The following is a 13,388-nucleotide window of genomic DNA, read 5'->3' on the forward strand; positions in this document are numbered from 1 at the left end:
AACAGAAAACAGTCCTTTTAAACTGTAATAATATTTCACAATATTACTGTTTTTACTGCATTTTGATTAAATAAATACTGGCTTGGTGAGCACAAGAGACTTATTTCAAAAACATGACAAACAGACAGGTAGTGTAATTAACCCATAAGAACCCAGACCAATTTCTCCTTATAGGAAAATTATGGGGGCATATAAAACAAACCAAATGGACCACTTATAACATGTTTCTGCAGTTGTTTTTGAAATACAACCCCTCCTTGTGAAAGAACTGTAATGTTACATATATGACACATTGGGCGTTTATGATACATTTTTCATGTTACATATATGTTACATTGGGCGTTTATTTCTCAATTGAAAAAAATACATTTTATAATTTTTGGGGGGTAAATAATAGTTTTTTTTCTGTTTATTTGCTTTTCCACAACATATATTAAAATGTTTAATTTTCTGGGAAGATAAAACATAAAATACAAAAACTGCATTACTTCTGAAAAAGGTTTTTTTGCTTTGCCACAGCATATTTCAAAACCACATTACTGTGACCATTAAGTTTTACAACAACTCTTTTGTAACATATCAAAATTCTACCTTTTCAGGTATATGGTTTAACCAGAAATTAATAAAAAAAAATTAAAGGGCAACATGTTAAACGTACACGTAGATTTGTTAAAATATGCTTTGAAATGAGCAGCAGAAAATATATAACACTAAAATAACTGAATCAGCTAAATTAATTGAGCAGCTCGTTACCATTTTTCTTAAAGGGATAGTTCACCCAAAAATGAAAATTTGATGTTTATCTCCTTACTGCAAAAACAAAAAATGTGGTTTTGTCTGTGTATGTTTTTTTTTTCTCTCAAAGCCGTGAGTCCCATTCACTGCCATTATATGACTGACAGACTGCAATGGTTTGAGTTAAAAATCTTTGTTTGTGTTCTACTGAAGAAACAAAGTCACCTACATCTTGGATGCCCTTGGGGTAAGCAGATATACAAAACAAAAAAAATCTTTTTTGGGTGAACTATCCCTTTAATGTGACAAGTACGTCACATCAAAATTCCAACTAGTTTTATAAGGTTAATAGTCCGATGTGACATATATGTTACCACAATATCTTTGTAACTTGTTTTATATCAATTTGTTCAAGAAAGTTATTAAAATCAGGTTAAGATTAATCTAGGATATGTTATTAAAATATTAGAATTGTTGCATGGGTTGAAACATACCTTTAGGAAAAAACAAGCGTTTTAAAAATTGCTGATACTGCAACATGTGCCAACCAGACAGGACACCATTTTGGAAATGTTGCTATGGCAACAAAAATGCACACATTGTCACATGACTGAACCTTGGTGTTCATTATATGTCACTTAGGGACTTCCTGAGTTGAAAGTGAGGAATAATGCTTTAAAAAGACCTTTCCAGATAATCACCAGTGTTTGTGACACCCGCGTCACTGAGGGTTCTTATGAGTTTTAATAAACTATTTCCTCAAACAAAGCAAATCTGGTGCAAATAAAAAAGTCAAATATTGTACATCCTGAAATATATCAGTAGTTTCAATTTAATTAGAGTTTGACATGAAATGATCTGTTGTGACTCTTGCTTGTCTCAGAACTTAGAGTATGCTTGTACTGTCTGTTTGGCAGAAAAATTACAGTTACAACCTGTTAATTTGTGTCTCCAGTTATTATATATTCTTTTCTTTTCACATTCCTCATGTTTGATGTTTCTGTGCCTAATATGTATTAGGCTGTTTTTAGTTAAAAAAGGGACAAATCATTAAATTAGTTTGAAGGTACTCATGTTTCCTTTTAATTGACATCTGCTATATTCACAGGGATTTTAGATTTGTCCATTTGATGTCTTCCACATAAATAAAACCTTTAAATCAATAGATTTTGTTTGCTGATTACAGACTCATCGAAACACCATCCGTAAGAATAATAATGGCAGGGTGATGCTGTGTCACTAACGTTTCAGTCATTAAAAATGGTCGGATAATTCCATGCCACGTCTGCTCCCCCAGCTGTCCAGTCAGTGTGGAGTCAAACAAGGTCACGTCTGATGGTGTCTCGGGGAGCCTCTGTGATTAAAATGTGTCTAAAACATAAAGCGCTGCCGGTTTATGGTTTCTTAATAGATGTTAATTCGAGCGCCTATCATGATGGGAATAGTTTTGCACTAAGCGTCTGAGATGTGCTGCACCTGCTGTTTTATTGCTACTAGACGGAGTTGAAATAGTGCTGCGGAAACCAAATAGAGCACAACACATCAATTCATATTTAATTTCTGAATTTGTGAATACAAGTTAAATGGATAGATGTTGCATATTGTTGGCTACAGATTAATGTCACCTTAAAGTCTGATTGTTTAGGTTTTGTAGACGAGGTCATCATACTGTATATAATACATATTGTAATACAGTAACATTGATTCATATTTCTCTTTTGAGTGAAGTTGTTAGTTAGTAAATGTTGTGCTAAAAATGACCCAACACTAGAGCTTTTTGGTTAGTTTTGTTTGCTAGATAAATAGAAAAGGGTATTCAATTATTAATTATTATACTTTTATACTTTATTAATTATTAAATAATTTATACTTTATACTAAAATGGCAATTGAGTTGATATTTACACTTCTGCATACCCATCAAAAAAGTTGTGGCCTTGATCTTGGCTTGCATGAAGCTTGTTGGTTACCACCAAAACACTCTAGCTGGTTAAGTAGGTTTAGAATCCTACCCCAGCAGTGCATGATGATCACCAACATACAAGTAATGTTGTGCTTTAACTGCTGGTGAACTGTTGTCCCCACCAGATTTATTGACTAGATTAACCAGCAGATTTACCTCATCAGTCAGCATCACACAGTCCGACTTTAACAAAACAGTTTTGCCATTTTAACTAGTTAGAATTGGTCCTGAGATGCTATCTATCAGCATGCGGGTCTTAACTAACTTAACCAGAAAGACTAACTTGGTCAGCTGGCTTCATCAGTTTGGTTTTGCTGTTTAAATCTCTTATCATCTAATCAACATTAATTACAAAATAGAATCAACCTGTTACCATAGGAGTCTTAACTAGCAAGATTAAATTGGTCAACCAGCTTCATGCAGGCCGACCAGTTTCACCAGTAAAGTTTTGTCAATTAGACCATTAATTAGAACATGAAATCATATTCATTAGCATGGAATTCTTAACCAATTTAACCAGCAATACTAACTAGGTCAACCAGCATCATGCAGGCCGACCAGTTTCACTAGTAATGTTTTGCTGTTTAGACAGCTTAACATCTCATCAACATTAATTAGAACATGGAATAGGGAAAGGAAAGGAAAGGGAAGTGGTGTGTGGCCAAGTGTGGTGACCCATTCTCGGAATTTGTGCTCTGCATTTAACCCATCCAAGTGTACACACAGTAGTGAACATACACCCGGAGCAGTGGGCAGCCAATGCTGTGGCGCCCAGGGAGCAGTTGGGGGTTCGGTGCCTTGCTCAAGGGTCTCACCTCAGTCGTGGTATTGAGGGTGGAGAGAGTGTTGGTTATTCACTCCCCCCACCTACAATCCCTGCCAGACCTGAGACTATCCATAATCAAGGGATTCATAACTAGCTTAATCAACAACGTTATTTTGCTCCACCAGCTTCATGCAGACCAGTTAGTTTAACCAGTAAGGTTTTGTTGTTTAGACCTGTTATCATCTCATCAACATTAATTACAAAATGGAATCAATCTATTATCATGGGAGTCTAAACTAACTTGACCAACAAGGTTAACTTTGTCAACCAGTCTCTTGCAAACTAAACAGTCTCACCAGTAAAGTTGTGTCATTTAGACCACTTAGCATCACATCACCATTAATTAGAACATGAAATCATATCCATCAGCATGGCATTCTTAACCAACAATACTAACTTGGTCAACCAGCATCATGTAGGCTGACCAGTTTCATTAGTAATGTTTTGCTATTTAGACCGCATAACATCTCATCACTATTAATTAAAACATGTAATCCTATTAATAAGTGTTGAACTCTTAACTAGCCTAACCAAAGAAACTATTTTGGTTCACCAGCATCATGCAGACTGATTAGTTTGACCAGTAAAGTTTTGCTGTTTAGATTACTTATCTCATCATCACACTTAATTACAACATAGAATCCTATCTGTCAGCATGGGTTTCTTAACCAACTTAACCAGCATGACTAACCTGGTCAGCCACCTTTAGGTCGACCAGTTTTATCAGTAACATACTGTTATTTACACTGCTCAACATCTTATCGCCATTAATTAGAACATGGAATTCTATCTATCTGCATGGTATTCTTAACTAAATTAACATTGGCCAACCAGCCACATGCATGTTGACCACTTAACATCTCATCCTAATTCATTAAAAAATGTAATATTACTGTATCTATCAGCTTGGAATTCTTAACTTAACTAGCAAGACTAACCTGGCCAACTTGATCAGCAAGCTCCTAGAAGGATGACTAGTATCACCAGTAAAGCTTTTTCATTTAGACGGCTTAGTATCTCATCACCATTAACTAGAACATGTAGTCCTATCAATAAGCATGGGGTTTTTGACTAGTTTACCCAACAAGACTAACTTGGTCAGCCAGCTTCTTGCAGTTTAACCTATCCTGGCACATTTTGCAGGGCTAACTGAAGCCTGCACTTGCAATGAACTTATGTTCAAGTTTGTGTTTGACGTGTATTGTATTGGTGTGTATGGTGAAGTAACAGGGTGTGTGTGTTCAAGAGAGAGGGTATACAGGCAGGGAGTGATCTTGCAGTACTTGGTGTTTTGTAGCTTTCACGGTGCATTGCTGGCATCTCAGAGAGAGCCATAAAAACAGAGGGGAGAGTGAGGGGGGAGGTAGCGTGCAGACCGTCAAGGCCTTTGCCACCTCACACCTCACTGACTGGAGATGTGGGAAATTATTTTAGGAAGCCTGCGTCTGAATGGAAATAAAAGAAGCACGGGAGAATTAGGAGCGTGAGGTTTGCCGGACCGACACTCACGTTCACGCCAAGATCTCAGAACACTGCTTGCATGTGGCTGCATCACTGCTTGTTCATTTATTTTAGCTGTGTTAATGCGCATAAATGAGTTTGCATGTTAGCATAAGTATCTGTGAGAAAATTGCGAGGAACTGTCTGTTTACATTTTTCTCTTAAATTAAATATTTTATGTCTTAAAAAATATGTATTATATATGTTCTGTCGGTGTGTTTATATATTCATTTATATATAAACTTTTCTTCCACATATGAATGTTAGCTTCTAGCACTAAATGAGTGTGTGTTTTTCACGTTTAAAAAAATAGCTTAAGCCACACTAAGCTGGTTTACTGGTCTTATCTGGCCAAGCTGGTCTGTTTTGCTCATTTCAGAAGAGTTTCGCTCATCAGCTGTTCAGGCTGGAAGAACAGCTGACCAACCAGCTAAATCAGCTCAATTCTAGCTAGACCAGCTTAAACCAGCAACGACTTTATTTTTTAATTATTATTACTTTTTAATTATTAATTGATTGATTCTAAAGTTACAAGATATTTTCTGGTGTAATTTAATTAATTTGATTTAGTCTGTAGCATACAAGTGTTAAAATGTTTAGAAGTGTAGCCTAATGTAGCCAAGGTGATTCAATCATATAAAATAGCCTAATATTGTTGACTTGAATAAATCAACTTAATTGACATCAGCACAATTTTTCACAGTATAAATATATAAACATAAATTTTGAGTCTGTATCTACTTAACCATGTTTTGTGGACAAAAAGAAGAAAAAAAAACACACTATAGATTGTTTTTAATTGTTAAAATATAGAATATGATCTGTTAGGGTTAGGATGTGGTATTTATAACTATAGCTGTATATAAAACCAATAGAAGTCTATGCAATGTCCTCATTTAGATAACTAAGTAAATGTGTGTGTGTGTGTGTGTGTGTGTGTGTGTGAGAGAGTTCACATTAGAGAGTGAAGGGTTGATTTGAGATGATGGTGGTATCAGTGCTCTGAAAGGGGGAGACGGTCTCTTCTTGGTATGCACACACAGAGAGAAGCTATCACCCTGCACCTCTATCTGACACCCAGAAACACACACATTCACACACTCACTCACTCACTCACTCACTCACTCACTCACTCACTCACTCACTCACTCACTCACTCACTCACTCACTCACTCACTCACTCACTCACTCACTCACTCACTCACAAAGCGAAGGTACACATGACCGCAGGGCTGCATACAGCACACACATTAAGACATGGAAAGCAATAGACAGATCAGTAAAGACACATTCTGAAACGGGGTTCAAAAGGGTCAAAAATGTTATATCACAGAATGAGAAATTCTACTGTATATGACATTATTGATCCCAATATAGTTGTTTTTGATGTAAAAAATATGTTTTACACTACTGGTCAGAAGTAGAAAATTTATATATATATATATATATATATATATATATATATATATATATATATATATATTAGTGCTGTGCAACGATTAATCATGATTAATCGCATCCAAAATAAAAGTTTTTATTTACATATTATATGTATGTGTACTGTGTATATTTATTATGTATATATAAATACACACATATAAAGTATATATTTTGAAAATATTTACATGTATATATTTGTATTCATATAATTAATACATAAATATATTTAATATTTAAACAAAACATAGTTTTCTTAAATATATCCATGCATGTGTGTGTATTTATATTTAAATAATAAATATACACAGTACACACATATATATTATGTAAACAAAACCTTTATTTTGGATGTAATTAATCGTGATTAATTGTTGCACAGCACTAATATATATATATATATATATATATATATATATATATATATATATATGTGTGTGTATATGTATATGTATATTTATATATATATATATATATATATATATATATATATATATATATATATATATATATATATATATATATATATATATATATATGTTTTTGAAAGATGTCTCATGCTCACCACGGCTGCATTCATTTGATCAAAAATACAGTAAAAACTGTAATATTGTGAAATATTATTACGATTTAAATAACTGTTTTCTGTTTAATATATTAGAATGTTTATGTTTTTGTGATGGCAAAGCTGAATTTCAGCATCAGTTACTCCAGCTGATCTTTCAGAAATCCTTCTAAAATGATTTGGTGCTCAATTATTATGATCAATTGTTAATGTCTTTACTGTCACTGCTGATCGGTTTAATCCGTCATTACTGAATAAAAGTATACATTTTTTTCTTTCTTTTTTACTTACCCAAAACGTTTGAATGATAGTGTGTCATGGTTTCCTGAAAAATATTAAGAAGCAAAAACTGTTTTCAACTAATAAGAATTGTTTTTGAGCAGAAAATCAGCATATTAGGATGATTTCTGACGGATCATGTGACACTGAAGGCTGGAATAATGGCTGCTGAAAATTCAGCTTTGCAAACAGAAATAAATTAAATATAAAAAAATATATTAAACTAGAAAACATTTTTTGAAATTGTAATAATATTTCACAATATTACTGTTAATATTAATCTATTTTTGATCAAATAAATGAGGTGAGCACAAAAGATCACAATGGCCCAAGAAATCACAATTACTTAATTTAACCTTCAATCCACAATTTTTAGCTCAGGCTCATTGAACGGAAACAGTGAAACTATGCTCTTGTCCCTATAGGTCAGTAATACAGCTCCAGTGTATCACTGACCTGTGGAAACTGAACCCCCTGCAGATTGGAGCGGTAACTTATTCATAGGAAAATCAATAAACACAGATTAAGATGGTGGATCTTTTGGTTGACACCTTGCAGGAATGATGACCTTGGAAACGCACGCTACCAAGCAGTCACCCCCTTGTCAGGGTCCAGTGTTTGCACAGATTTAGGGTTAAAGGTTGTGGGTCAGGCATCATAGTGGTTGCTAGGCTTGTGGGCTAGGCTTCTGAAAGAGGTTTGGGCGTTCTAGTAGGTTGTGACAAGCCAAAGGTCACCACCAGGGAATTCTCAAGCGTTCATGTGCAAGACACACCCACAGTGTTGCATCTGATATTTACATGCAGTCAGTAGTATGCATGTTGCATTGTTTTGAAATTAGTATTTACTCAAATTTTCATCTAGGTCTCCAAATTAGGTATATGCATGAAATGCAACACAGAACAGAATATTAAGCTGGTCTCAGCAGTAAGGATTTTTGAGCAATTATCAGATTTTTACTTGCTCTGCCAATATGCCAATATTTTAATAGCAACATATATTTAGCAAAATATTCATGTCAGAATTTTTTTTATTATGTATTTATTTAAAAATAACTATAATGTAACTCCATGGCTAACAATATGATGCTTTAATAATTCACACATAAATACTGGGCAAAATAGTATTTTTTAATGATTTTTACCAATATATTTGGGTATTGAATGCATTCTGTGATTATCTTCTCCATAAAGGAAAATTGCAATGTTGCATTAAATTTTAATGTCTGACACGTTATATTTTTTATCAGCCACAAGAGTTTATTCTATTTACTCACAGAAAATAAGAATCATATACTCTCCAAAGTAAAAGCCTGACAATGAAAATTGACAATGAAAATGTTATTTCATCCAATAAATACTTGAAACACTCCTGCAACCTAGATTTACAACATGATATTAGGAAGTGCTAAACCATTAAAGTGTTCAGAGTTAACATCTGCCCAGCTGTTGTCATGGGAGCACTCTAGTTTAGTCCGTTAAGTCTGGCCCATACTGTATATTTTACTATGTGTTTAAAACATGTCTGTCATAGTTTGTCTCATTCAGGAACGCTTGAATGATATTGAGTGTGAATGTGTGGGCTGGTGCACGTGTGATCATGTGAGCAGGGACGTGTTTGCCACCCATGGCTCGGGCCAGTACTGGCGAACGTTTAAGATTCTGTGCCGCAGTAGTATTGCACTGTTGGGGGAAAGGCGCTATGTCTTTCCAGCAAAGCCTGAGCTTCAGCCCCCTTCAACCTCAACGTTGCCTCACAAGGCTTCTTGCTTTTCCTCAGCTGGCCTGGACTCAGCGTCCACCTGAGTCCTGCCGCAGATGCCAAACCGACAGACGTACAGCACTGAAAGAATACAGAGAGAGAGAGAGATATAAAGAGGCCGTAGCGAGAGCAGTGTGGTGGGCGCTCTACGTGACTGCGTGGTGACTAAATAATGAATGTGGCGTATCGGGTTTCACGTGGAGCCAGGGCCATGGCCCATGGCTGGAGAGGAGGAGGGGGCAGGAAAGACAGAACAGGGAAGGAAAGGGGGAGAAGGAGGAATTAGATGAATCACACGGCCGCAGAGGAGAGCGAAAGGATGCAAAACAACCAAAGTCTGTATTTTTTTCGGTATTTTTGCCTGGAAACAGTTTCTAAATGGCGTCTGCTTGTAGTAGAATGAAATTTAGATTTTTTTAATTTGAAGGAGCATTTTTTGTCAAATGCTTGTCATCTGATATATTTTCTCTTGAAACAGGAAGTTTAAGCAGGAAATATCTAAGACACCTTATCCCCTTTTTTAAAATTAGCCAATAAGCTTTAGCTACGTCACATCTGTCCCTGCATCCAAATATATGCATACTACCATACCATATAGTAGGTGAAAAACACTGTGTGAAATTAGCAGGATGTTGGTTTTATAGTACTCATAGAACAGTAAGCGAAAAGTACTCAGTGACCTACAACTTACATCTGAATTTGCATAATTGAATTCTATATAGTAAGCGAAAAAGCATATGTGAAATTAGTAGTATGTCAAACTTGCCAGTATTCGTAAAACAGTAAGTGAAAAGTACTCAGTGACCTACAACTTGCATCCGAATATGTATGCTTTAATACTATATAGTTGGCGGAAAACAGTATGTGAAATTAGCAGTATGTAAACTTTGCAGTATTCATAAAACAGTGAAAGCGAAAAAGTACTCGATTTCCTACAACTTGTGTCCAAATAAGCGTATTTCCATACTACCGTATTGACCCGAATATAAGACAACCCTGATTATAAGACGACCCCCCCTTTTCAAGATGTACCTTTTTGAAAAGCAAATCTTGTGTTTTTTCTTAAATTATTTTCATATTACATATTTTTCCTATTTACATTTTTGTTTTGAAAGTATGGTAAATATTGGTTAAATGTACCACCGTTCAGTTTATAATATACACTTTTTGATAAACCATAAAAATAACAGGTAGCCCATCTGAATTATATAACAATTAGGCTATCCACCACATAGTAGCCTAGCAAAATGTCATTAACAGTAGAAGTGAAATCTTATTGTAGTCTTCAAATCTGCGTACTGTCTTATGTTTTAAAATCACTTACAGAGGAAGTTTGGTCCCATCAGGCTAACATGACAGTCACGACTCCTGCTACTGTAAGCTTTTCTTTTTCTTTTGTTTTCACTCGTGATGTTCTAACATTACAAAACACACATAGAGTACATTACGTGTTTCTTGGCACACTCGTTTTTTCGCGTATTTGGCGCAACATATTATTGTGGGTGTATTATTGACATGTCAAAGTCTAGACCCTGAATATAAGACAACCACGTTTTTTCAGATGCATTACCAAGAAAAAAACATTGTCTTATATTCAGGTCAATACGGTATGTAGAAGGCATACAACTATGTGAAATTAGTAGTATTCTGGATCACATAGTATTTATTAAACAGTAAACAAAAAGTACTCAGTGACCTTCAATTTGCATCCAAATATCCATATTTTAATACTATGTATTAAGCAAATAACAGTATGTAAAATTAGTAGTATGTCAGATTTCATAGCATTTGTAAAACAGTAAGCCAAAAGTACTCAATTACCTACAACTTATATCCGAATATGCATACTTTAATATTATGTTGTACATGAATAACAGTATGAGAAAATAAGTAGTATGTTGGACTTCATAGTATTTATAAAACAGTAAGCGAAAAGTACTTTGATTGCCTGCAACTTGAATCTGAATATGCATACTTCAATATTATAATTTCATAAGTAATTTTATATGTGAAATTACTAGTGTGCTGACTTCGTAGTATTGTAAAAAAAAAAGTTTAGTACCTGCTTAGGTAGTGAGACCCAGTTAGCTAAATGCTAGTTGGTTCCAGGTGGTATTAGGAGTTGGGGAATTCACGTTCTAGAGAGCATGTGATTGGACAAAAATCTGTGCAGTACGGGATGAGTCATCAGTATATTTGCTGTGAAAGAGAACGACTTTAAAGCTAACAGACATGGACTAAAAGCCACAAAATGCTAATTTGGATCTAACAAATTTAGGTCTATATGTGTTTTTTATCCAAACCGCACTCTACTAAATGCACCGCATTTCTGTCCCCTCCCCCCATTTCTCTTTTTCTTTCTCTAAGAAGGTGATGCTGCCGACTGGCGCGGCGTTCCGGTGGTTCCAGTAGGACTGTGACCTCTGACCTCCACCCAAAGCTCTGCCATCAAGTGCAATGCCAACTCTCGCTTGGATCATCTCGGGCACCAACACTGGCTGACAAACACAAACTATGTGAAATAAAGAGAAACACAAGACAACTATGAAAAAAAAACAACTTCATCACAAGATACAGAACAATAAAACAACAATACAAAAAGAATCAAACGAGTAATGATGCACCTACTTATTCCTTGAACCAAAAATTAAACATAAATAAAAATATCTATGGCAACTTTCATTCCCTTTTATATGTTTCCATTTTGGTACCTTTTTGTCCCTTTTCCAGCAGATTTTTTCTGTGGCTTAGACATGGAACTGTTCATTGACAAACAGAAATGGCGGACTCAGTGTGGACAATCAACAAAATTTCTGTGTTTGGTGTTAATGTTGTTCACGTGTGGAAAGATACAGTACTTGTGTAGAGAATGTAAATTTTACGGCTATATTTTAAAATTAGTGGCTAATGGCAAGCACTATTGTAATTTAGGACCATTGTTCTTACTTAAAAACTGTATTTTATGATTGTTTCCTTTTTTATTTTGATTTAAATTTATAGTTTAAAAACTGATCAATGTTTGTCTTTCAATGGAGAGTAAATATTCCAAAATCTACAAATCCAGTTTTCTGAATGAACAAATATGAATCATAAAAAAACCCTACTCTGACGACGACTTGATTGGAAGATAAAATTGTCATTGTTTCTGTAGGGTTGTTACCACTGGAAGCTCCAAACTTTAAATATTTCAGTTTGTTTTACTGTGCTGACAGCTTTTTGTTATATTATGTCAGATTACATCATATCACGTCACGCAATATCACGTCAAATCACGTTCCACGTGATGTTACGTTTTATTACGGCTCGTCACATTATTGTTCTCAGTGTACAGGTCTGTATTTTACGGAGCCCTCCACAGCACTTGCTCGGCTCTATCGAACGCACTGAAAAAGATTGAACTTTTTTTGTTTTGTTTTGTTTTCATGACATTGCCGGTAGCTACATCTTTTTTAAAAAAAGCAGCAATGTTTGTATTGGATTAGAACTATGGGCTGGTTTTGTGAATAAAAACAAATGCATGTATTTGTGTCGAAAATTTACAGCTCTGACGTCTGTCTATTTGCATGTTTTTAAGAAACAGCAACAAACGTACAAAAAAATTATAACAATATGGAAATGTTCGCAGAATCTTCTAGGTTGTTCCCTTTTCCATTCAAACAGTAAAATAAAAAGCAATGGGACAAAATATGTCATTTTGAAATGCGATAAAGATGTTTTATCAAGAGTCTTTGATTTCTTCATCTTCTTCTACTTGATGTCTGACACACTTATAAAAATGAGAGTGAAGAGGAGTGTGCTTCTGGCTTTGTCTGTGGTGCACTGATCTTAATAACTTTGCATTCCTTTGTATGGTACAGTCTGACATTTAAAGGTAAAAAACACAATTAAAAGACAATGAATTATTGATACTCAGCCGACGTCTCTGATCGACAGTCTGTGAAAGGTAAATGGGAAGGTAAGGCTGTTTTGGCTGAAGATCACCACACAAGAGAACATGGGGCGGCTGCATCATTCACATGGATTGTGTGAGTGGATTTTTGTGGGATTAAACTTTCAAGGATGGATACTTGCTACCTACAGAACTACTATCCATGTGCATAGACCTTAATCATGTTAGACACCATGTTGAATTTAACATGGCTGTGAGGGACAGATGTGCAGTCACACTGTATATAGGTCCTGTATGAAGATCATGTCAATTATCAACTCAAAACTCAAAACAACTTTCAAAACTGTTTTGTTTTGTCTAAAAGTTAGGTTTTTTTTAGGAAGATGTTTCCGTTGCTAAACAATCGGTATGAACGCACTTTACTTCAATCCCTC

At 35.0% G+C, this 13,388-nt stretch overlaps 1 protein-coding gene across 4 annotated transcripts in view; it reads left to right on the top strand.

Moving 5' to 3' along the window:
• Window positions 1-12,976, top strand: part of LOC306855808 (CXXC-type zinc finger protein 5-like) — a 28,058-nt gene extending 15,082 nt beyond the window's left edge. For 2 of the 4 annotated variants that reach the window (XM_079394699.1, XM_079394700.1), the window contains exon 3: window positions 11,436-12,976. In XM_079394699.1, the coding sequence (XP_079250825.1) occupies window positions 11,436-11,477 (42 nt within the window). In that variant the 3' untranslated portion in view covers window positions 11,478-12,976. Of the gene's footprint in view, window positions 1-11,432 lie in introns of all 4 variants that reach the window. The other 2 variants (XM_079394697.1, XM_079394698.1) reach the window with 1 other exon arrangement.
• The last annotated feature ends 412 nt before the right edge of the window (window positions 12,977-13,388 follow it).

The sequence above is a fragment of the Barbus barbus genome, assembly GCF_936440315.1.
Source record: "Barbus barbus genome assembly, chromosome: 36".
Lineage (NCBI taxonomy): Eukaryota > Metazoa > Chordata > Actinopteri > Cypriniformes > Cyprinidae > Barbus > Barbus barbus.